We start from the raw sequence: 25142 nt of genomic DNA, 5'->3' as shown, positions 1-25142 counted from the left end.
GGGCTCCTCGCCCCGGACGAGCGGGCAGCCGCGACACCCCTCGCAAGGAGGCGCCCTGCCGGCGGGGGTCGCCCTGCTGCCTGCCCCCGGCCCAGCACAGCCCGCCCCGGCTCCGGGCAGGCCGTGAGCACCGGCCCGCCGGCACCCACCCGCCGCCGGGAGATGCAACCGGGTGAGTGGCAGAGGGCTGTTAAGAAAAATCAGCATGAATATGACTAATCCCAAGTATTTTTAAATAAACCACAGCAGGAATGAGGAGGGCAGGTTAGGCACAGCTTTCAAATGCATTTGAGCACGCTGAAGGTGTTTTGGTGCTATTTCATAAGAGGATAGAAAAATCAATACACTGCTGCTCTAAAATAACAAATACAGATAGCAGGTTTTAAAAACATTCCCTATTTGCCTGCTAACTTTCCCTAATCATTTTACAAATATGGACCTACATTATAATTTACATTCTAAAACAGGAGAACAGTTGAACCGGGGGGGGAGCTTTCTGAACATCTTTCATCTGGTTTAGTAAGTCCAAGTGTCACAATTCTCCTTCTGGAAAAAGAAATAAAATTCTGGTTCAAATTCTGGTTCAAAAGCAGTTTGAACAAACATGCCTGCACCACTAGATAATTAATTAAAGGCAGAGGAAAACAGTTTGACATTTATCATGTATCATCTTTCACAATACTGTTATAAAAAATATTTATAAAACTAATATATCAGTTCAATACATCATCATTATCCAGTGGCTTGCTTTTAATAAAAAATAGTGCATAGAAAATGCTTCATGCTTTTAGTTAATACTGCTTTTTTTATCCTGTTCTCAACATACAAAAATCAGACAGAAGTACCTAAACTCAGCATTTTTGCAAACAGTGGTATATTGATACCCAGAACAGTTCCTATAATAGGGCAGGTAGACATAGTCCCAAAGACAACTGCTTTAAACATTACACATCACTGCTGTTTTTCAAGGTAGCCCTGTATCAAGCCTTGAACCCGAGACAGAATAATCTCATTGGAGCTGCTGCACTCTTCTGGGCCATATGGTGGGTCAATAGTTAATACCCCCGCCACACACAGCATTCTTCCCGATTCACCTTGTTGCTCTGTTACAGGGATGTGGTTTGCTTCCAGCCAAGTCTTCAAGTCATTCTTCCTCTTTTCAAGTTCCGCTGGGCTGTAGGCTTTGCTTTCTTCAGGTGCAAATATGCCAGCAAGCCGTTGCTTCATTTCATCGTCCCCTTCTTTCAGTATCTTGACCTCCTGGACAGCATGGCCCAAGACAACAGATATGGACACCTTCTCATTCTCCAGGAATGTTGCAAGGACAATACTGGCAAGGAAAGAAGGATAATGTGTGAGTCACTGTACTTAAGTGAAGACTGAGGAAACAGGCCAAGATTCTTCGAGATGAGTGCTCATTACCATCAGCACAACCCAGACATTTAGACAATGTTGCATATCCACCTCTTTTCCCGAAAAGCATGCTGCCATACCCTTAAAATACTGAAAATGTGAGGCTTTGCAGGTAACTTCTGGCCTTGAACTTGAAACCACGCTAGATACTTTCAAGCAGAACGTGACTTTAAAAATGCAAAGGGTACATTAAAATCAGTGTTAGGAATCTAAGTATTTCTGCGCAGTATTCCCAACCTTGCTGAAGAACATTAAGTCTTCCAACATTCAAAACCAATGATACCTTCATACATTCAGCACTTTGAATGCCAAAGGCAATGGTGGCAGCTAACAACATCAGAACCTTTTAATGACAAATTACTAATATTTAATTATTGATGATTACTAAAATATTTTATGTATTTTTAAGTTAGCATTACTAGTTTCTTAATCGAAAACTCTAGCTTGAGTATTACAATGGGAACACACCACAGCACGTTGAGACTCATGTAGCAGTCTGGTCTTTTACCAAGGGCATTTACATCCCAGAAGTCCTAAAATACAGGTAGGAAGGCAGCTTGTTATATTTCTAGGATTTTTTCCCCATGTATCAATGAAGAGGATTAGGAACCACTTTCTTCCTCTTGTGGGAAGAAAAATTCCAGAATTTGATGCCAGCATTTTTCTAATCCGCTTGTTGCCACCATTAGTGGATGTAAGGACTTTCTGGGAAATGCACAGTGAAATAAGCCTTGGGTTTAGTCTTGGCCATCCCCAGAATCACTCGCAGCTGCATGTACCTTTCTTACCAAAATGATAACCGACTCCAAGAGAAAACCTAAGTATCGAAGCTACTTCAGGGTTGAAGCAACATCCAATTCTTCTGAAACACATCAGAAACCGGATGTTTTAGTTTCTAGCCTCCTTGTGCTCATGTACAAGCTCACAACCAAAAAGGTATGAAAAGGCTCTGGCAGCAAGGAGCCACATTTCTGCCAATTCCCTGGTATGTTCTGCCTTTCAAACTCTGCTTTGAAGCTACTCACTTGAGAACTGCGGTGCCACTTTCTGTCCAATACCCTTGCCAATTTCTCTGCTTCCTCTCCAAAGCAGCCAGGACACCCTCATGGGTGCCAGGCTGTAGGGGAAAGCAGGGCAAGTGAGAACTTTGGACAGAGGATAAGGATTTCAACACCTAAAGCATTAAGAACATTCCTGCTGTCTTTGTGAAGCAGGGCTTTGTATATTATTAAAAGGTATCCACCTATTAGGACTAAAGTACTAACCTCAGGTCCACAATAATGTCAGCACGAATTCTGGTATTTTCCATTCCCCAAACTTACCAGTCATTTGAGTGAGATCAAAGTGGACTTGGGTGAACTGGCCTCATCAACTGCAACATTGCTTTCTCTTAGGCCCTGCCAACTAAAAAAGCGAGGCATGCAGCCTCAACGTGGTTTTTGCTCCAAAAAAGTTTACTTCAGTCTTGAGATCTTCTGTGTTCCTGAAAAACTTGTTTTCTCTTAGCTTCACAGAAAAAAAAAAAAAAGCTTTGGTACTTACCTGGCAGAAATGGGATCAACTGTTAAGACCCATCCTTCATATTCATGTTTCTCAATTGCAGCAACTTTCACCATTTTGTTCAGATACGTTTCCCAGTCTAGAGGGGTTTTCTTCTGCCAGTCATTCATATTTCCTATGTCCAGAACCTAGAAAATACCCAGAGATCAATTTGGAGAAGCAACGAATCCTTTTGCTTTGCCCTTTGCTTCAGAACCGAGTTTGCCTCCAGGTGAAGATCTTCCACTCGTCCTAAGCACCAATGGCATTTTTTAAAAGCAAACGCTCACAGAGGCGGTTTGCATTTGCTGCAGCTCTGCAATTTCCCACCCAGTTTGCCTGCTTTTAAAGGCACATGGCGAAGCCTCAGAAATGACTGTCCCCCTTCCCGTTGCTCCAAACACCCCATTTATCGCTCTGCCCTCGCACAAAACCTTCGGGATCCCCGCCCCTCGGCAGTTTTGTTCCACGTACCGGCACGTCCCTCGCACCCAGGCCCGGGCGCTACACGCCCCGGCCCCGTCTCCGCTCTGCGGGCGGCGGGCAGGCCGGCTCCGGCCGGGGCCGCGCAACAGTTGCCGCCATCCCGCACCCCCCCGGCACAGGCGCTGGAGGCGGCCCGCTGCCCCGCTCCCCCCGCCGGGAGCAGCCCCCGCTCACCCGCGCGGCACCGGGGCGGGCCCGCCCGCCCTGCCGCGGCCACGGGGACGGCCCCGCAGGCGAGCCCAGACCGCCGAGCCTGGCTCCCGGCCGCGCCGCGCCCTGCTGCGGAAAACACAGGTGTTTGCGCCCGGGTTCTGCCCTGAGCAGCTCGGTGTCACCCCCGCGAAACCCGCTCTTGTAACTCTGCACCCGGTTCGGCGGGGGCAAGCACGCGGCGGTCCTGCGAGCGTTAACAGAAAAAATACCGAGACTCTCAAATGAGCTAGTCTTATTTCCCAAGCTTAAGGAGGTAATTTCTATTATTTTTTTTGTGAACTTCAACTTTACAGTCCTATGGAAAATGATTTATAAACGGCTTGTGCTGTACTGTTTTCCTTCGGAGTTAATAGTTTATTAGAAAGCAGGGATTAGCAAATCTAATTATCTTCACTATGAGAGCAAGCAACACAATGGGAAATCTTAGCTTCCGTTTGAAGGAACAGTGGAAAGACGGTGGTTTGTCTTCCTGTATTTACATGTGGAACGCAGTTACAGTTTTACTGCCTCAAGGGCTTCCTAAACTGGTCCCCTTCTGGGCCGCAGCCTGGAGGGCGGTTTGTTCAAAGTGTCTTTCTGAGCAAAATACTCCAAACGTCTTCGGTTTCAGTTCCTGGCAAGCCTCCGTCCCTACTGCATTTTATCTTCTCCATTGTTGCCAGCGCAGTTACCAAGTTGTTCTGAACCAGGAAGACCTGAATAATTTTCTTATCCTGTTATCTAAGCCGTACCTTAGGGATCCCGGCCACTACCGCGGGCAGCTACTACTGCTCTCCCACCGCAAGCACACCCGCAGTCAGGGTCACGAAGCGGTGCGGCTGCTCCCGCAGCAGCGCTGCCCGCGGCCCCGGCGCGGAGCAAGCCGTGAGGGCGCAGCGCACGAGGCGCGGCCGCTCCGCCGGCCCGAGGAGCGCTACCGCTCGCCTGGGGGCCTTCCCGCCGCCGGCCGGCGGGAGCGGGGAACCGGCCCTTCGCAGGCGCCGCCGGCCACTGTCTCTCCCGCCCGCCCGCTCACCCACCTCGCGGCCCCGCCGCCGCCGCCGCGGGGCCCGCCCAGCAGCACGGCCGCTCCCGGGCAGGACGCAGCGCCGCCCCGCGCCGGCCCCCTCAGGCGCCCCCGGCCGCAGCCCGCCGTTGCCGGGCGCATGCGCGAGGCGCGCGGGGGAGGCGGGCGGCGCGCGGCGGCGGCGCGTGCGCGGAGGGGCGGCCGGCGGAGCCGTCAGCATGTCGCGCTACGGGCGATACGGAGGCGGTGGGTGCTCGCGGCGGGCGGTGGCGGCGGGGGGGAGCGGAGGGCCGGAGGGGGAGCCGCGGCCGGGGAGGCTGCGGCGGGGGCGGCCGGCGCGGCGGTCGAGGCGGCGCGGGGTGGGAGGCCAGGCCGGGCGGCTGCCACCGCCGTTGTAGCCGCCGCCGCCATCTTGCGTCGGCGGCCGTGGGGGAGGGGGCGCGGCCGCGCGTGCCGCCGCTCGCGGTGGGGAAGGCGGGAGCGGGCCCGGCGACAAGATGGCGGCGCGGGGGGGGGCGCCGCTGCCTGCGTCGCCTCGTCCAGCTCCGGCGCTGACCGCGCTTCCCTCCCGGCAGAGACCAAGGTGTACGTGGGCAACCTGGGCACGGGGGCGGGCAAGGGCGAGCTGGAGAGAGCCTTCAGCTACTACGGGCCCCTGAGAACCGTGTGGATCGCGAGGAACCCGCCGGGCTTCGCCTTCGTGGAGTTCGAAGACCCGAGGGACGCTGAAGATGCCGTCCGTGGACTTGACGGGAAGTACGTGTGCATTTCAGGTGTTCGCAGCAGCTGCAGCCCATTTTAAAACCAGAGAGAGACTGGGGCTTTCCCTCTGGTCCTTCTCGTTGTAGCTCTGGCATAAGCAGTAGCAGCTAACTCAGAGCCGTCGCGGACTTGTTGCAGGGTGATATGCGGCTCGAGGGTGAGGGTGGAAGTGTCGACGGGGATGCCGCGTCGCTCCCGCTACGACAGGCCTCCTGCGCGGCGCCCCTTTGACCCCAACGACAGGTGCTACGAGTGTGGTGAGAAAGGCCACTATGCCTATGATTGTCACCGCTATAGTCGCCGAAGGAGGAGCAGGTACGTGTGGGGCCGGAGCGGCTGGGTTGCCTCGCCAGTTCACTTTTGCGTAGCTCTTGTTAGCAAAGAACAGAATGTTACGCCAGTTTTCTTTAAAGTTTTAACGCTAGAATAAATGTATAGGTGTATATTACAATTTGTTGCTATTTCTATCAAATGTTAATATTTTAATAATCAACCTGGTCAAAACCTTTCAGGTTTCTTCGTTTGAGTCAGTCGCCTTGATTCAGAATGTCACGAGCCTTAAGATTTCATGCTGAGGCGCCTTGCAAATCCGACACTTAAGATCCTCCTAGACCTTGAGGTGATCAGCATAAGAGGCCAGATCCCCTCGAGCCATCTACACGTAGCTTCACCTTATTCTTTAAGGGCAGAAAATTTGAGACGGTGATCGCCGTAACAGTAAATTTGGCTTTCAATTGGGGCCCCCCTCCGGTTTAGAAAGAGGAACACCAGATTGACCACATTCCCACCTAGAAAAATCTTCTTGCGTCAATCAAGCCTCACCCTGGCTCATTGGGCTGTCAGTTTGATCGTCGTTAGATTGAAGAGAACACCTAGATGCAGCGATCGGCTATAGATACTTCTAGATCGTCTAGATCTGCTAGACCTTGGGCCAAAGAGGGTCGACCTGCAAACTTGCAAGGTTTATTTTAAATACGCATTACAGTGTTTTCTATTCTAATGTAATTCTGCAATGTAATTCAGCTTTTAACATTTTTCTAGGTAGTAAAATGCTCGAGAAAAATAGGCCCAGAGATTTTTCCAACTGACAGATGCTAGTTCTTTAGTTGTCTGAAATAAGTTTTGACTTCAGCAGGGCCTCACGTGCACCGGTTGCTGCAGCTGTTTGCTGATACCTTTTTTCTCTAACCTAAAACCAGGTCCAGGTCTAGATCTCGTTCAAGGTCCCGAGGAAGAAGATATTCTCGGTCGCGTAGTCGGAGTCGTGGAAGGAGGTGGGCTTAAGTTTGTCTTTCATTCCTCTTTGCAGCTCCTGCTTCAGAAAAGCTGTGCTTTTTAAAAGCTACAACTCTTTTCATTGGCTTCTTTGCAGGTCCAGGTCAGCTTCCTATCGTAGATCTCGGTCCATTTCTCCTCGTAGGTCTAGGTCTGTGTCTCCCCGCCGGTCCCGATCAGGTTCCTTGAAGAGATCAAGGTAATTAGTGGTAACTTTTAATAGTCTGTGTGCTTTGGTTTTGTTGTTTTTCGTTTAGTTAACAGATTCAAAAAGGTATTTGATAGTAGACTTTGAAAGGTGTTGACCTCTATAAATCAGACTTCATCATGCTTTAAAAGGTTTCTGATAATCCTTGTTTAATTTACAGGCATGGTAATATATTTAGTTTTGAGAGCTTGCATAGCTGTGTGTCGCATGATGATTTTTGATGTCCGAAATATCTAGTGATATAAGTGTAGGTTTTAAATTTAACATAGCACTGTAATTGTTGTCACTTCTGGTTGAGCTGACTTCTTCAATTTTTATTTTTTTTTAATTAATTTTTTATTTCAGGTCTAGATCAAGATCCCGATCTAGATCCAGATCTGTTACATGGCCTCGAAGCAGGTAAGATCTGCTCCGTAACTGCGGACACTTAGTAAAAGCTGCTTAAAAGTCTGTTTAGACTTTCTAACAACTGTTAAGATTTTCAGAAAAGGCTGTTGCTTTCTCTCCACCAACTTAGGGGTCCGTAATTTTAAAAAGCAGTGCAGCAGATTGCTTTTTCTCCTTTTATTGTTTTACGTATAACTAATACCCAGGTCTCGATAGTCATCACAAGTACTGTTTTAAGTACTTAATCAGGTTGCGTTACCAGCTAATGTTGCAAACATTTAGAATTAATATGAAAAATTGGGGTTTTTCTTCTTCTGTGTTTAGCACACATGAGATTGTGGATTCTTCCCAGTATTTGCCAGAAATCAGGATGCCCTTCCGGTAGCATGTTAAAGCATTCATGCATGTGCTGGTACTGTGAGTGTTACAACTGTTTCCAGCTCTGTCAAATAACAAAGTGTCAGCCTGCAGGAGCTGAATTAAATTTGAGATAAACATCTGTCGGAATTATTTTGTACCAACAAAAAATGCTGCACGGGTGACGACCAAGTTTTAAAGGAACACAGGATGTCATTTGTTCTCTTAAGTTGAGGCTTAAACCTTCCATAGTAAGTGAATGCAGCTTGTGCTTTGTGCAACCTTGTCCAGGCAGCCTGGCTGATACAGGTTGATTGGATGTCCCCAACAAGCTGTTGTAGGAGAACAAGATCAAATTGAAGTTCTGTCCTGAAGGAGATGGTACCGCTCTTGCTGCCGCCTGTTCCTGGGCTTACTGTTCTGGTTTGATGGCTGCTCTTTGAAATAAGTAACGTAGTAGTAAACTGTGAAGAAACACGGAAAGGTTTGGTGCCGAAAGGTGGTGGTGGCCTTTTCTGAGGGTGGAACAGCAAGTAATGATGGGAGTTTTTAGGGAACAGAGAGATGAAGACCAGGTGTGGCTTAGTTAAGAGCAGAAATTCACACAAACTGTCCCAAAGCTTGTAAAAAGAGCAGGGAAATTCCCTGAGGCGGTAGAGCAGTGCCTTTCACTGATCAGGTACGCTTTCTCTTAACTGTTGCTGAAATATCTTGAATTTTAATACCAGTTGTTCCAACATGACTTAATCATGGCTCATCACTGTTCACACTGTCAGTGATGAACAGCAAACAGCCCCAGTCAACAGGCTCTCAAAGAGAAAAACATCTTGATTTTACTACCGTTGTTTTCTTTTTTTTAGTACCAGGATGGTTTTCTGCAGTGTAACGGATGCTTTTAGTGAAATTTCTAATCTCTGTTGTGTGACAGCTTTCATTGTAAGTAGAGATTAAGTAACCACGGCAGAGGAAATTACAGATGTACCAGAACAGAGAAGTGGCAAAGTAGCAGTGCTTAACTCCAAGAAGTCACTGTTCAACTCCACAAGGCAATTGAAAGATGGTTTCTTCACAGAAGAATCAAAGGAATGCATAGTGCCCAGAGACAGGCTCTTGGTTCATGAGGAAGACAGGCTGACTTGTTACATGATGTTCGCTGCTTTGACAGCATCACAGTGTACATCTGGAAGTTGTTCTGGAAAGTCTTGGATGTGGGAAGTTGAACACTTCCTTTGGGAATGTAAAAATGTCAGTTATTCTTTTAGGTAGTATTAGTGTTATTATGGTGCAGCAGTCTTACCTCAAAGACTTGACATTTTTGAGAGTTTTCACAAGGGTTAATTTCAGACAGTTTTTTTAAAAGAGTATTTTGAGCAAGCACATACATAAGAGGAATGCACTGAGGAGATACTTGCAGAAGCATGCCACCTGCAGCCAGTTCCAACCACAGTGGTAGATGTCACTCAGGCCTAATAAAACTTGCAACTTCAGAGCATGGCTTTTTATTAGCTTTGTGAAAGTACTGGTCAGGATTGGGGTTGTTCATGTATTCCTTCCACCTGCGTCAGCAAACAGCAGTCATCCGCCAGGGACCAAAGTACAGAGCAACATGTGCAGCATCCATTTAAAAAGCTTTCTTCTGAAACTTAGTGGGAAAAGCCCTGGACACTTGCAAGATTCTGCCTGTTCAATTATGACGGTTCTTACACATTTAGTGTGAATCTTGCTGTCTCAAATGTGGGAACAGGCATGCTACCACCCTCCCTGCTGAGCTGTGATTTTTCTTGTTGTAGGTCTAGGTCTCATGGCAGATCAAAATCTGGTTCACCGGCTAAGAGGTAAGCATAACACAGATAAAGCCTGCAGTAGCATCTAGAATTCAGTATCAGGTTTGCATGATTAATGGGGCCTGGTCCTTTAGAAAAAAATGCCCCAAACATGGTGCCCAGCTAATCTGTGGTGTGACAGAGATGACTCAATTTCCTCTGCAACTATTTGGAATGTGTTCATTAACTCTTTGTAGTTTCCAACATCGTACTGATTTTTTTGTGTCTTTATGGTCGGTTCTGTTACATTTTTCTTCAGATAAAGGGCTTCAGTTTTATTAATGCTATTGATAAAACAGGAGGAATCTGTGATAATGTTTCTTTTCTCAAAGCCTCACCTCAGTACTACCCCTTGTTTTCCTGTTTTTCTATGGAAGACAGTTGCTTAAAATTAATCTCCATGTTACATGAATTGATAATCCCTGTCAGAGTAAAAGTTGATTTGAAAACTTTTTTGTTTCAAAGAGCTTCTGGCTAGATTCCCATAACAATTCCATTGCTGTCTAGGATGCTTATTTTTTTGAATATAAAAGTTCCGTTTGATCTTTAAGCCGCATTGATGATATTCTGTTTTGACAGTCGGTCAAAGTCCCGATCACCATCTCCAAAGAGAAGGTATGTTGATCTCCCTAATAGTAACATAGACTTCGTAGAGCTGGCATTTTAGTATCTGCAGTGATCTCTGCTGAGGAGTTTGACTGCTGCTTGTAGGTAAATACTGGAAAGGTATTTTGCTGAGATCTCTTCAACAGAAATAATGTTGTGATTGTGGTTTTATGTATGGTAATAGATATGTAGTAATAATTCCTTGGGATACTGGTTACGTAGCAGCGTTACGTCTTGTCTTTGTCTGCTCCTGTGTTCATTTCAGTTCACTAACAGTTTTATTGCACAGAGACTTCCTACTGGTGAGCTCAAAGAGCTTAAAGCACAGAATAAATGTGGGAATCAGCTCTGAGTCTCATTATCTTCCCCAGTCTCACTGCGGGTTTTAGAGTGGAGTAAACTGGCATAGCAGTCAGAAATGGAAGAAGTGTTATTTTGACTGCTGTTACTCAGATTATTTTTTTCCCCCGCAATAAGTTGGTGAATAATTATCTCTGTATGTGTGTATGCATATATGTGTAGGGACAGAATCGGCAGCATTTTTTTTCCCCTAGTTTGATTTCCCATAATTCATTTCTAAAACTCCAGCGCTCAGGATCTGTGGGAGGGGATATATCCTAGTAAGAATAGCAGTAGACCTGCCATGATGTGTCCCTTGCCTTGGAGATCTTTCTGTCCTGCAAGTTGCTTCTTTTATTCCGCGCCTCCCCCCCCACAAATTTCTATACTTAGGTTTTCTTCATTTAAAAACGTGGCTGTATGCAGCCTAACCTCACAATCACAAGGGACCTTATAATAAAGGCTCATAAATGCTGAGTGAGCACCATAATAGGTTTTGAGAAGCTGCTGTATCAGAACAGCGAAGGAATTATCCTGCCTCCATGAAGGGCACTATTAGTAGTACTCTTTAGGTGACTTTACAGTGATCACATTTAAATTGTATTATAAAAATAACAGTAGAGAAATGCAAAAATGTGAAAGTAAAAAAAAAAAAGTATTATCTCTAACATAAAATCATCAACCCATTAACTTTGTCAATAGTGGTTCGTTATTTTATTAAAAAGTAGTGCTTAAAGTGTACCGGAGTACTCTAGGTATGCTCCTGTTGATTTTTCCTGTATTTCTGAATCCCAAATGATTACTGCAATGTTAACTGTGAATTCTTTTCCTTTCAGTCGTTCACCATCAGGAAGCCCTCAAAGAAGTGCAAGTCCTGAAAGAATGGATTAAAGTTATGAAGTTAATCTTTTAGGAAGAAAGTTATTTTGCTTACATTATTATAAGGGATTTTGTGGTGTCTTTGTAAATGTAAGAATGTAGATAGAAGAGTATATCAACTAAAATTTGGCATGATCTGGGTCTTCTGAGTTAGTCACACCAATAGACTAGCGCAGGTCTCTTTTTATTGTATGAATTAACTTCCTGTGATATGAAAATGTGGGACTTTTTTATTGGCACATTGAAATAAAATGTGTATTTTTAACTAAAACTTCTCTAGTAACCCTGCTGCTTCTGTTAACATTTGGGTAATTTTAGCTGTGTGCCATGTAACGTGGATGAAAAATGTCTAAAATGGGAATGACTAATATCGGTGTCTTCTCAAACTAGTCACTTTCCACGTTTATTGTTGAATGGTCTTTGGTGAAAGGATCAGTTTCTGCTTTCTTTGAAATGGAGTTTAAAATCCATCTCTGTCTGCAGGTGGCTAAAAACTTGCATATGCCATTGATTTTTTTCTCCGTGATCTGATTATTCTGCAAAGCTTACTGTCTGGCACTTGACTAGTTGCAATATCAGATGCCCAGAAATTTAAGGATGGGCTTTTATTCAAAACACTGACATCTTTTTAAATTAGTAACATCTGCAGAAACCTCTAAATGTAATAGGAATTAATAATAGCTTGATGTTTGCTACCTTTGCTTGTTGCATTTTTCAGTCCTTTAGGCTATTAATATAAAGAAAATTCCTTAAAATGTCTCAAGACGTTTTCCTTTTTGAAGGAAGACGTTAAGGTCTTCTGACCTACTTTCTGAAGGACCTTAAGAAAATGTGTTTGAGAGGCAAACATAAGCGGTTATTAGTCTTTCTGCAGCTCACTCAAACTTTCCTCCTTAAAGTGAAAGACTCACAGCTGACCTCAGGAATTCTAACCTGCTTTCCAGAAACTGGTACGGTTTTAAAGTAGCCCAGATCCTGGAGATGATTTTGTTGAATTAACCTAATTTTCTACTGCAAATACACACGCAATTGCAGGATTAATTATTTGTGTATAGGTATGTCAAACTCTGTGTTTGTCCTCGTTCTGTAGTCAAGAATTGCATGATAAAGGCACTTTGTTGACAACAGATCACAGCAAAAGACTGGAAATAATGTTAGACTGTGAACAAACTAATGGGTAGGTGTAGGGGGAAAAAAAAGCAAACATTTTTTGACTGCAAGTGGTTATCTAGTAGAAATAAAGGCCAGATTCGGCCAGCAGGAAACACGCACTGAAATGGAAAGTCGACCCTGTTTGGGCTTACGCAATCTATTGTGGCAGTTTGCTTCCCGTGTGTAAACCACAGCAGAGCGTCTTAAATGAAAAAAAAAATAAATTTACAAGGTTAACTGGTCACACCTTGGGTTAGCCATGATTTTCCAAAAACGGGTTTCCTGTTAACAATGACTTTATGGAGCTTTTTCAGTGTATGAGTAAATTGCCCAGGTTCCGAGCACGCTGTCATGCTGCAGCACTGTCTGGCCTTCATGCCTGGTCGTAACTGTTGTGGTGCTTGGTGTGTGCCCGGCTGCTCCCGCCGCGCTCAGCGCTGGGGGCTAGTGTTTCATCTGCCGGCTGCAATGACCCGTGTTCTGGCAATACCCATTAAACTCCATCGCCGCCACAATGGGAGAGTAGGGCAGTGACGCAGACGTTGCCCTGCATGATGCAGCAGACGTGCCCAAAGCCTGTGACTTGCGTTTGGAATATTTGTGGGTTGTGTGTTCCCTGCCTGGTCTATAGTACCTGGTGAGAGGCACGTGTACGCCACTGCTCTGGAATTTGATCAGCTTTTTTTCTCTTCTGTACTCTTAGGGCAAACCTACTCCACAATAAACCTGCAGACAATGACAGCTGTACTGGTACCTGTTTTTCAGTACCCAGAGACACTGGAAGATGGAGCAGAGGAGCCTGGGGTTCCTGTAAGGGGACCGGGGCTCCTCTAAGCCCAGGCTCAGCAGCGAGGACCTGAGCGAGGAGGCAGGGCTGCACCAGCAGGGCTGGCCCTGCCTGCGGCTGTGGCCGTTACAAGGGTCAGCCAGTGCTTCCAGGCGCAGAGGGAGCAGTGCCAAGCCCACTGTCCTCTGGCGACCAAAACCGAGGGTGGCTGTGCTGCCTCAGCCCCTGTCACTACCCTTGGAGCAGCCTGGCAGCTCCAGCTCTTGCCCCGGTTTGGCAGGATTTCACCGAGGGCTATGTGCTATTGGTGAGCTCTTAGGCAAGCTGCCCAGCCACGGCGGTGTGTGCAGGGCTGCTGCTGCCCTCTGGGGTGGGTGCGCGCCCCCTGCGCAAGCCGGGCTGCCGTGGGCAAGGGGGTACGTACCTGCAGTCCCTAGTGCGGGGGGCAATGCCCGCAGGGACGATGCTGCTTCTGCCCCTGGTTTGCAGCCCAGCATCTCCCGGGCCCAGACCCACCGGGCGCTATTCTGCGAATGATGCCATCCCTTGGTACGGGCTGCAGCACCTGATGTGTGACGGCTGTGTGCATCCGTGTGCTCGGGGCATCGCAGGGACGCTCCTTTCGGGGGTCAGGGTGGCAGAGCTGACTGTGATGGGTCTGCCACGTTTGCAAACCCAATGGCCAGGCACAACCACTGCGGGCAAGACTGTTCCCGCAGCCCTGAGCCAGGGGAGGGTGCTCGGAGCCCTGCAGGCCCCGGCTGACCCACCGGGGCCTGTGCAGCCCCTCCAGCAGCATGGCAGGAGAAGGTGGGAGTCAGGCTGCAGTGCCTCCGTGGGGGCCTGGCCCAGGGCACCGGCTACCCCTGTGTCGCTGGGGAGAGGAGTGCCAGCTCCCCAATACGGAGGTACCGCCATCCTCCTGGCTTGTGCCAATTCTTTGTGAAACCTCAGAAACATGGAGGTTTTCATCAGACAGGCCCGTGTCACAGGGTTTTGGGGATGATACGCATTTCACATGTAAACACATTACAGATGATCATTTTCCTCCTGCAGCTGTATGTTCAGGACTGTCAGGACTATGGATGCACCCACTCCACTGCAGCAGCCAAGGCATAGCGTGGAAGATGCTCCTGTGCAGCTATCGCTGCTGGCTTCAAAATAGGTGTGAAGCCAGAGGAGCGAGGGCAGCTGGTTGGGATAATCCCAGCAATCCCAGCACCCTGTCCCTCACAGAGCTGTTCCATGTGGCTGCTGCATACCTATGCCATCGCAGTGCTGCTGGCAGCTGGCAGCTCTGGCTGTGGGGGCTGCTGTTGCCCAGCACAGGGAGGGCAGGGTGCCCTTCAACAAGCTGTGGTAGGGGGAGAGCAGCAGCCCGCATGGCTCAGAGCTTTTTGCCAGGAATAGCTGATGTTGTAACGAAAAACTACAACTCTATTATCCTTCCCACGTGCTCCACAAGAATATTATGAGATATTCCCCTGCTGTAGTTTGAGCTGCAACACGCCATATCCTTAAACAAGGTGTTTCCTTGTGCATTTTTGCTCCAAAACAAAACCCAGTGCCCAGGGTGAGGCTGGACAGAGGGTGAGAGCTTTGCACAGACCAGAGAGCAGCAGAGGTGGCACCAAGAGTTAAAGCCAGCACAAACCACCGGTGAAAACCACAGAGGAGGAAAAAAGTTCCGAAATGGGATGCATCGCCCAGGGTAGTTTGAAAGTGCCATTCAGCACCCGGTGGGATTTCTGGCTAACCTGCTAGAGGCACTTACCTCTCTCAAAGGCAGGAGTCGGCATCCCCTTTCCTCACATGGCACTGAACATGAGCCACGTGGTGTGGTTGTATTCCTCGCCCGGCCGGAGTAGGGCACTGGGGAAGTGGGGCTGGAGAGACGCAACAGCACGTCAGTGATTGTGAGGACACCGTGGGACGAGAAAGAGTCAGGAGGGCATGGCTGCATCCCCTCGGCCCTCCTGGGGCAGGGTCCCATGGCTCCCCTCTTAGCACTTCCCATGGCAGCATTTAACCACCCGTTGCTTACTGGCTAGCGGGGTGGGCCAGTCCTCCCTCCTGGCTAAATTCAGGTCCTGTGGAGAGGACAGCAGGGTTCTTCTGCTTTAGACCCCATGCCCTTGGGAAGGTGGGTTCTGCGGGGCCAGTCCCCACTGTGCTGGCCGACCGCTGCCTAATGCTATGGGATGGCGTGACCTGTGCCTGCCTCAGTTCCGCTGCCTACAAAGCGTCCCCCTCACCAAACCGACTCGTTCACATATTTGATGCCCCAGAGACAGGGCAGGGGTGGTGGAATGGTCCCTGCCACAGACCCAAGCAGCTCCCAGGGGTGGGGGGATGGTTCACCTTGTTGACGGCATCAGGCCAGTTCTGGGTTTCCAGGCAGAAAGCCGAGTGCTTGGGGTATGTGACAGCGCCTTTGCCCTTCAGGGAGCCATCCAGGTTGTTTGCGGTGTAAAACTGGATGCCAGGCTGGGTGGTGTGAACCTCCATGGCCCTGCCACTGGGCAGGTGGCGAGCCCTAGGGAGATGCTGGTGGAGGATGCCAAGGGGCTGGCCGAGTAGGCACCCCATGGCTCCCATGGTGAGAGACCCCTGCTGGGGTCCCAGCCTACCTGGCCACGAGGCGTCGAGCCTGCGCCTGCTGCAGGCAGAAGTTGTGGTCGAAGCCGTCCAGACAAAACTTCTGCAAGTGCTTCCCCAGCTCCACGGGTTGCCGGAGATCAAAGCCGGTACCCTGCACTGCAGCCACCTCCCCTGGGCAGGGAAAGAACAGCAGTGTCACCCACATGCCAGCCAACACCCATGGCACTGGCCCCACGCAGGGCTGAGATCCCTCACTTCGGTGAGCTGAGGGTTTTAAGCTGTTTGTGATCCTTGTCTTGTTGTGAGCAAGCTGCTCTGAGCAAGCTTGCCTTGTGGCCACCGTGACTTGGGCTGGGACATCACCACCCTGTCCCCTAGCAGCGCTGGCAGCCCCTGGGGACACCACTGTGCTTAGCTGGGACAAAGCAGAGCCAAGGAGCCAGAAAACAAGAGGTGAGGCTTGTATATGTAACTATACAAGCTGATTAACGTAAACCCAAAACTTATTAGCTATTAATATTTATATATGCCTAAGATTTATACACATATACTCTCTAAATAAATAAACAAATCCTCCCAGATCTCTGAACAAACGTCCGTGAGATGGCCACAAAGATGGCCCACCTGCTGGGATGGTGAATGTGGGCTGTATGCTGGGGCCAGTCCCCTCCCATCCTAAGGCATTATTTCAGGGATAAAACGTTTAAGACCATAAAACCAACATTTTCTCTCAAGTCTTTTTTTAAGGCCTGATATGGGGACATAGCATCCTAAGAACAACCCTAAGGCATACTAAACACAGTGCAAAACACAGCGCAAAACACAGCGATCCCAAAAAAGGCAAGGGGTTTGCATGGGGGAGGTGAGAGAGGAAGGGCAGGAGAGGGGAATTTTCCCTAAAGTCATATTTTTCTACCCCTCTCTAAAGGAAGAGGTTTCCAAGGGTCAGCAGGCAGCTGGCAGTGTTGGGGGTGGCGGCACACCAGCACCCCGGTGCTGGCCCCATGCGCTGTGCTCTGCTCAGCTGCAGCTCTGCACCAGTTCTGCTGTGTAAACCTTGAGAAACATCAGCTTCCACCTGATGAACAGCACACTTCTGTGGCTTCTGATTGTATCTGAAAGGAGTGCATTTACTGAATTCAGCTGTGGGGCGGAAAAACACCTCGCATGCAAGGACTCTTGTCCTTAGTAATTGCACAGATCTCATCTTCACCCCAGGGCTAAGAATATACACAGTTTTATCACCTTCAAAGGCTACATTTATCCAAAACTCCAGAGGGAACTGCAAAAAGCAGGGGCAACAAGCTGGCCACAATTAAGATGTGAAACAGCTCCATGGTGAAAGCAGTGGGAAGAAGCAGGGCCATGGGTTTGGTACCACCATAAGCTCGTCCTGTGCTTGAGCCCAGGCGTGTTGCACCAAGCTGAGCAAAAGCCACCTGGACCAGGTGCAAGCTGATGCATGCATGCAGAGTGGTTGTGGTTTACGCACACAGATGTAACCCTGGTTTTAGCAGACAGCAAAGCTGAAAAGCTTTCTTTCTTTCTTTCTTCTTTCTTTTTTTGCTTTTTAGAGGCTCTCTTCCTCTCCCTCCTGATGTCAGAAGGTGCACTCGGCAAAGGAGCGCTGCAAGAGCATCAGGAAAACAAGCCCTGCCATTTCCAGCAGAGCCTCTGCTTACCAGAAACCGCCCCACAAGCTCCCGCAGCCCTCAGGCACACATCCCACCCCACACCCAGGTTCCCTTGGGCTGACTAGCTGCACTCAGGAGCACAGCCTTCCTGCACACGTGCCCCCCACCGCCTGCCGTGGTGCAGCATCTGAACTCTGGTGGTCCCCATTCCTCTAAGCCAGTTGGGCTGGATGAAAAGCCACCATTTAGGAGCAAATCTGGAAGTCTGCTTTTTTTGATTATTTTAATCTATTTTACATTTTTCAAAAGTTAAGCCAAAACCAGCTTTTTTCTTTTTTTTTTTAAATAATGCTTTTCATTCTTAAAAACAATAAAACTTTGTCTCAGATTAATTTTGCAATTTGAGCAACTCTTACTGCAACTCAGCACAGTCACACTAAATGCAAAGTGGGTGCTGGAGCAGCGCAGGGGGAGGGTTGAGTTAAGCCACCCCCAGCGAGGCGCCCCTTGTTAGCGGCGGGATCATGGCCGAGTGCACGTGTTCAGTGCTGGCCCTCCTGCGGGTATGGCAAAGGCATTCCCTGTCCCAGCTTGTTCAGATTATTTAATTGAGCAGCTCAATCATTTATGGGGAGGAACAGCAGCGGGGCAGAGGGAGGGTGCAGCGGGGAGGGAAGAAAACTAGAAAGCCCCGTTTTCTCCTTTTTAACCTCTGAATCAAGACTGGGTGCAAGAGGCTGCCAGCTCACTTCTCTGCACTGAGGCTGGAGTCAGAAGCAATACCACCTTTGTTTAATTAACCTGCTTAGCATGGAAAACATGCCGTTACCCTTAACTGACTTTCCTGTTTTAGCCACGCAGGACATTAAAGGCAGGAAAGAGAAGTGCTGCGTTTGTGTCTTCAGCCTCCTAGCCAGTAGCACCAGCTCAGCTCTCCCGTCCTGATGAGGGGACCGATGGCTCAGCTGTGCTCTTGCAGGGAAGGATGATGCTAGGCTCCCAAGCACGAACAATCCCAGCAGCTCTAGAGCTCAGCCTTGGGCCTGGGAGCTGCCCCCACCCCACCCCCCCACCCCACCCCCCCCAGCAGGCAGTCTGACCACGTGCTGGTGGGCCATCGCATTTATGCATGCAGCCCTCTGCCTGGAGCATGCTGCTTGTGTCTCCCACATTTTACTGAGGCTTAAGAAACTGATTTTCCTGCTTTCTGTGGACTTTAAGCGCACGCTGATCTCATGGAAATAAGATCTGTGGCAGTAAGACTTTGACATCATGTGGAAAATCCCAGTAGAGAAGTATGATAAAGCTGAGCACTGCTAGAGGAAGCCAAAGAGGCAAAGCCCGGGTTAATCCCAGCTCTCAAAGCGCTGAGTGACCCTCCCTGGCACTGGGGACTGGCCTGCAGGGAAATGCTGGCCAAAGGGGTCTGGGGGGAAATGTTTTGGTCCTGTGTCATAGGTAGCTTGTCTCCTGGATGGGCCCCTTGAACACACCCTGCAGCCTCGCATCCCACTTGCCTCTGGCTCCATCTCCTGCTGCCCCTGCCTGCAGCCCCCGGGTGGACCCTGTCTCACCCCCCTCTCCAGGTCTGGGGCTGGCGATGGACCCTGTTACCAGTGCCGGGCTCTGCCTGCTCTGCTCAGGTGCTTCGGGACTGTGCCCATGGGGGAGGGCCCCGCTGTGCCTGGGGTCCCCTGGGCCCTGGTGTGCCCACCCTTGCCGGGCAGCACCGTACCCTCATCCCCACAACCACCCATCTGTAAAATGTCCCCACCACACGCTGCAAGCATCTCACCACCCACCAGTAGGGATCCTGGTGTCGTCCACAGGCAGGTAGGAATCTGCTTCAATAGAAATCTCATGGTCGTAGATATCCCGTGAGCCCTGCAGGAAGATGGGAAATACTGGGATTCCTGCTGCAGCCCTTCCACCATTCCAGCAGCCCTAAGCACACCCGGGAAGTGTCTCTCTGCAGCAGTGCTACAGCAGGTCTGGTAGTGCCTGGGGGACCTCCTGGCCATCATCCCACTTTGACCCTGGGCACAGGACAATGGTACCAGCACAGACAAATGCCTGCCTAGGACCCAGGAGCTGCAAATCCTGCAGGGCTCAGGCTATCAGTCTGAACTCGTACCTTGCACCAAGCACTACCACCCTGCAGATCAACTAGCCAAACCACGCCAGCTGTTGAGCATACGGCGGCAGGCAAAAAGGGAAGGAGGCAAGTTTGGGGAAGTTCAACACATCCTCCTGGCTCATCTCTTGCAGTGTGGGGGGTTGCGCTCCTCTTCCTCTCCCACAGCCTCGGGATGCTGGCAGGGAACCTGCTGGGCTGGAAGGGGAGCTGGATCAAAGCTGAGCCTGGACATAGTGCACTGTCTAATCTGAGCAGCAATTTCATGCCCATAGGTCTCCCATTCCTCTGGAAACACTCCTGAGTTGCATGCTGCAGGTGTTGATATTACTGTACTGCTGGGCAGACAAATGGAGGGTAAACTAAGAACTGCACAGACATTACTCGGGCAGTAGCCTGAGCAGACCCCCTGCATGGAGGGGCTAGGATGTCACTCACTAGCACTTCTAAGACTCTTTGTCTCACATCCAAGTGTGACTGCCCTGTCCCATCCTATTGCTCTGCCCAGCAACATCTTATTTCTCAAATCCTTTTCCTCCAAGCCCAGTTATAAACAGGATGAGACTAAAGCGCAGCCGAATACAGTGCCCACCTAGCTGGCAGGGCCCCGGAGTGGCGTGCGGGAGCCCTCTCCGCCCTGCTACTGCTCTGCTCTGCAGCCTTGGCTGCCTCATGTGCCCTTTCCGTGATGCCTCTCCTCCCCATTTTGACCTGGGTATTTCGGTGGCAGGCTATGGCTGGCACCACAGGCCCTGCTCTCAGCTGCACCAGCCACGCAAGGATTCAGTACGTTGTCTCAGCAGTGCCAACAGAAGACAGTTAAGGAATGCCATTCCATCACTAGGGCATGCCAGTCCTGCACCTCCTCTGTAATCTTCCCAAGGGATGAGAGGAGACTGAAACTCCCCAGTTACACACAAAAGGAGAGTAAATATTCGTGATGGGATGTCTGGGTTCATGACACACTGGCATAACGTCCTCAGTTGAGGTCTATGTGATTCAGTCCTGTCCCAGCTTGTAGGTACATGCAGCCCATGATGCATAGAGACAAACCCTCATCGCTGTGTCCCCAGAAGCATGCTGTATCCCCAGACCAGTACGTTTGTCCCAGTGATCCCATGGGAAGCCCATGGATCATCCCATGAGTCCCCAGGCTTCCTTCCCCTGCACAGTGCCTCCCCATGGGGTTCATCTCCCCACATTTACCTGCCCTGCAAGGTTGAAATACGCATGGTTGGTCAAGTTGATGGGTGTTGTCTTGTTGGTCTGGGCTCGATAGTTGATGGCCAGCTCCCCACCGCTAAGCGTGTACGTCACCCAGACTTTCAGGTCACCAGGGTAGCCTTCCTCACCATCAGGGCTGAGCCGGAAGAAGCAGACACCATTCGGGAGGACCTGGGGGCTCCAGAGAACCTGCAAGGAGTATGCCAGGGGTGGGACAGTCATGGGAAACACCGTGCCCTTCTGTCTTGCCACAGGCTGGGCTGAACCCAGGGACAAAAGGTACTCAAGGAATGATGCACTGAAACAAAGGTTCTTTCAACCATCTTCCCAGCTCTTACTCCTAGAAGGAAAAGAAAAAAGCCCAATCTTTTTCTCCCTATGAAGGACTAAAAACCAGTATCCTCTTGCTGAAAAGGGGAAGTGGGAGAAAACACAAGCACCAGCCTGCTCTGATGGGAGTCTGTCCCAGCCTGTGTACTCCACGCCTAAGAAGATCCACAAATTTGATTTCTTCCCTGCAGCTGGATTTATTCCCCTCCCACGGATCTCTTGGTGTGAAACACCGCCTCAGCAAGCTGCTGCCCTTCCTTCAGCTAACTGAGGGCTGGCCTCCAGGACAGTGTAAATACACACTGGGAGCTCCTGTTAGGGTCTGGGCTTGGGTTAATTTAATAGCACTAGGTGTATTTCCAGATACATCCACACATCAATGCTGATTCAGAGAACTCGGACCTCTCCGTTTCTTGCCCCTACCAGAAACCGGGGCCCTGTTGGAGCCAAACCTGCTGGCAAGTGAAACAAGCCAGCACACTGTAAATTTAGCTGCCCAGAGAGCCTGTTTGAGCCTGGCTGTGGACCTGATGCTAAGCAGATGTCTCAGCCCCTCGCAGGACCGATGTTGACAAGAGGCAAGGTGCCCCGTCTCCAGATCATCATTGTGCCTACCTGAGGAATAGTTACTGACTAATCAAAGAGGACAGATCTAGGGGCAGGGGCCAAATAACACTTTTGAGATGACCCCTTTCATGCCCTATGCAGAGATCACAAACTCAGGGCACTTGTCAAAAGCCAACATTTTCACCAAACACAGGGACCGAGGGTGCCAAACGTGATAACCAGGCTGTGGAGCATGTCCCCCTGCACTGAGTGCAGCTCAGCTGCAGCTCCTGCTGCTGGGGGATGCGGTGGTTTTATGTATGAGTTTCTATTTAAGTTATTCAAAGAAAAAGCTATTAAAGGCCAGTAAGCATACAGGCAGCACTTTTTTTTTTAATCTAAGAGGGTTATTTTCTTAAGCCATCCAATCCCCAAGCAGCATGGTCTGATATTGCTGCCATGTAGGCATAGCTGTAAGCTTCCCGGCCATCAGACCACATGCTCACCACAGCACCAAGGTCTACAAGTTCAGGAAAAACCAACAAGACAGCCAAGACAGTGACAGCCAAGAGCCAGCATGTCTTGTTTTTGTTAGGGCTGACCACATGTCTCTGTGCAGTGACCGTTTCCTGACTGGAGGGGGTCTTGAGCAGGTGCCCAAGTGTGCCTCCTGGGCCACAGGATACAAAGCCCTCCCTCATCCCCACTGAGCTGGTGTGTCTTCAGCAAGCAAGGGGAAGAGGCAGGAGAGGAAGCCATTTCCCCCATGTGCAAAAGACAGTCTGGAAGCCCTAGATGCAAAAGAGTGCATGTTTTCAGCTCCAGCTCATAGCGGGTCAGGGCATATAAAGAAACTTGAAACTAAATTATCCTCTCTGGGGGTTCAACAGACAAGTCACCCCAGTACTCCTTTTTTTCTAAGGCTGAGGAGCACTTGATCCCAATGCGATGCCAGTTCACACTGCGCTGCCCAGAAGTGAGCTTTTCTCCAGAGACTGTGACTTTTTCCCTGTCAGCCTGGATGTCCTTTCATGAAACAAAACATTAACCAAGAAAGCAGCTATATCGCGCATTGACATGCGTTCCTCTGGGGAAACGGTGGACCAGCGGCTTTCTAGTTACACATGCATTTGATCCAAGAAAGCCCAAGGCTTCAGGAAAGCAGAGACTACTGAGCCTGCTATGCAATCAGCACGGTTATCAGGAAGGCTTTCAAGAGAGATGTTCTGCTGCTCTTACTACTTGTAGTGACTTCAGCAGCAGTTCTTCAGAGAAGATAGGAAGAGTTGAGTGCCCTGGGTCCAGGGAAAGCTCATTTTATCTAGGGTGATCACAGGGAGGGCGTGGGAAGGGGACACAGTGATGCTGGGGCTTTTTGCAGGCCTGATCTAGTCACCTGCTGCTGTGGGTCAAGAGCAAGAACATGGGGTGTGCTGCCACTGGGATGAAAGCAGCATCAAAGGGAGTAGCGCAATAACTGCACTGAACTGTCAGCATTACCCTGCTCTCCCCTTACTTGTGACTGCTATCAAAAGCAAACAGCAATGACACGAGTTTCTGCAAACACAGGACCTTCTGACTCTGGGAGGAGCTATGGGCAGGCAGTAACAGCCTTGAAACTGTTGCAGGTGCAAATGAGTCTGTGAGGATCGCTATACCCCAGGAAACTTTCCTTGGACTCTGGCACAACCACGGCACCCACTGAAAGGCGGCGCAGCTGGTGCCTTGGGAGCCTCCATCATGCGTGAGGCTGGGTCCTCACTGCTGTGTGCCAGCCCAGGCTCTGCAGAGGCAGCACTTCATCGCAGGACAACCTCGTAAGAACTGGGCTCACAAGGCCTCAGGGCTGCAGTAATGCAGGGGAAGCACAGCAACGCTCTGCATGGTATCCAAGGATGACGTTAAGTGAGCCCTGCTAAGCCACCCAGGCAAATGGAGGCCAACCCAGCAAGCTCATGGGGTCTCAATTCCCCTGGTTCCTGCGCCCACGGCACTTTCTGGGAGCTGATTCAACTCAATAACCACCACAAAATCCTACAGGATCAGAGTGAAGACATATCCCCTTGCCAAAACCCCACAGGTTGTGTGCCAGAGGACACCGGGGACCCGCCAGCCTGGTTTTCACCTTGTCAAATCCCCTGGCTCCTCCATGCAGGCTGTTGGGCCCATCGTTGGGGAACAGGTGATACTCCTTCCCATCCACAGCGAACCTCGCCTTGGCAATCCTGTTGGCAACACGCCCCACGACAGCACCGAAGAAGGGGTGCTTCCTCGTGTAACCTGGCCAGAAAAGCAGCATGCAGTTAAACAGGACGGGGACAGGAAGGGTGGTCTCTAGGTGCGCCTACGGTTGCAGGGAAGTCTCTCAGCTTCCCTCCAGTGCTGAATAGGTGACTGCGGTCCTGGTGTTTGGCAGGACACACAGCTCACTAGTCACGCATGTCTTCGATTAAAACAGCCTGATGGGTTCTGTATTCTTTGCAGAGCTGCAGAAAAGACCTCTGTTGATGCCCGTCAAAGTGTGACACCGGGATACCCCATTAGAGGGGTGCACCACAACCTGGAGACACCAATGTCCCCGTTCCCTGCCACCGCTGCGCCCAGGACAGGCAGCAGGAGTTGTATTTATCCAGCCCGTGATTTGGAAGGGACCCTTAGAACCAGATCGTGCAGTGTGGCAATAAACCAGAAAATGCTGGTTAAATTGCCTGATTGGTGTATATTTTTTTTTTAAAGGAACAGATTTAGACCCACCTTCCAAAGTGTCAAAGCCTAGGACAACATCTGAAAACGCCCCATCCCGGCCCTTCACTTCCAGAGCGGCGATGATGCACCCCAAGGACAGGATCTGCACTTCCATGCTGTCCGACTTTAAGACGAACTTTTCCACCGCTCCTCCTCCCGCCTCCCTGGGAACCTGCCCGAACGCTTCTCTCCTGACTTCCGTCATGGCGCCCCCGCGCCGGGCCCAGCGCCCGGGCCCAGCACCGCCGGCGGGAGCTGCGGCCCTGCCGGGAAGGACGCGGCGGAGGCGACAGCGGCGGCCGGCCCGCAACGAGCGCCGCTCCCGGGCGCAGCCACCTCCGGCCCCGACCGCCTGCCGGCGCGGGGGGCCCGTCCGTGCTCCGGCCCCGCGGCGCTGGGCGCAGCCGCAGAGGCAGGCGCTGGGGCGGGGGAGGCGCCGCGGCTCCCTCAGGGCCCCGGGCCGGGCCGGGCCGCCTGGGCGGGGCGGCGGGGCCCGCGCGGAGCGGCCGCCGGGGCTCCCCTCGCCCGCCTGAGGCGCTGGCGCCGCCGGGGCTCCCCCCGCCCGCCTGAGGACGCAATTCGCCCCCTGCGCCCCCCCGGCCCCGCTGACAGAGCTGGAGGTCGGGCCCCGGGCACTTTGCTGGCCCGGCGTGACTCTCAGTGCCGTGTTCTCGAGGCCCTGACCCCAACGCCACT

The 25142-nt window shown here is 50.5% G+C and overlaps 3 protein-coding genes across 5 annotated transcripts; 1 reads left to right on the top strand and 2 right to left on the bottom strand.

The window, feature by feature from the left end:
- Positions 1–212: 212 nt before the first annotated feature.
- GEMIN6 (gem nuclear organelle associated protein 6) lies at positions 213–4877 on the bottom strand. Of its 2 annotated transcripts, XM_056344268.1 has the most exons (4): positions 4671–4877; positions 2956–3101; positions 1095–1330; positions 213–546 (listed from the first exon to the last, which is right to left on the bottom strand). In XM_056344268.1, the coding sequence occupies exons 1-4, from the start codon at positions 4875–4877 to the stop codon at positions 533–535; spliced, it is 603 nt and encodes a 200-aa protein (XP_056200243.1). In that variant the 3' UTR covers positions 213–532. The 2 variants fall into 2 exon arrangements, with proteins under 2 accessions (XP_056200243.1, XP_056200242.1); XM_056344267.1 differs by having other exon boundaries at positions 213–1330.
- Positions 4779–13179, top strand: SRSF7 (serine and arginine rich splicing factor 7). Of its 2 annotated transcripts, none has more exons than XM_056344265.1 (9): positions 4779–4903; positions 5233–5413; positions 5558–5734; positions 6619–6693; positions 6792–6893; positions 7248–7301; positions 9437–9481; positions 10049–10084; positions 11251–13179. In XM_056344265.1, exons 1-9 carry the CDS (start codon positions 4876–4878, stop codon positions 11303–11305), a joined length of 753 nt encoding a protein of 250 aa, XP_056200240.1. In that variant the 5' UTR covers positions 4779–4875; the 3' UTR covers positions 11306–13179. The 2 variants fall into 2 exon arrangements, with proteins under 2 accessions (XP_056200240.1, XP_056200241.1); XM_056344266.1 differs by having other exon boundaries at positions 10049–10180.
- GALM (galactose mutarotase) lies at positions 11101–24867 on the bottom strand. Its single transcript, XM_056344264.1, has 8 exons — positions 24456–24867; positions 23827–23981; positions 20808–21014; positions 19270–19351; positions 15863–16004; positions 15594–15768; positions 15007–15118; positions 11101–11288 (listed from the first exon to the last, which is right to left on the bottom strand). The coding sequence occupies exons 1-7, from the start codon at positions 24649–24651 to the stop codon at positions 15041–15043; spliced, it is 1035 nt and encodes a 344-aa protein (XP_056200239.1). The 5' UTR covers positions 24652–24867; the 3' UTR covers positions 11101–11288; positions 15007–15040.
- Between the last annotated feature and the right edge of the window lie 275 nt (positions 24868–25142).

Source organism: Falco biarmicus, chromosome 6 (genome assembly GCF_023638135.1).
Source record: "Falco biarmicus isolate bFalBia1 chromosome 6, bFalBia1.pri, whole genome shotgun sequence".
NCBI lineage: Eukaryota > Metazoa > Chordata > Aves > Falconiformes > Falconidae > Falco > Falco biarmicus.
Note: the sequence above shows the minus strand (reverse complement) of the source record. Positions and strands in the feature narration are given on the sequence as shown.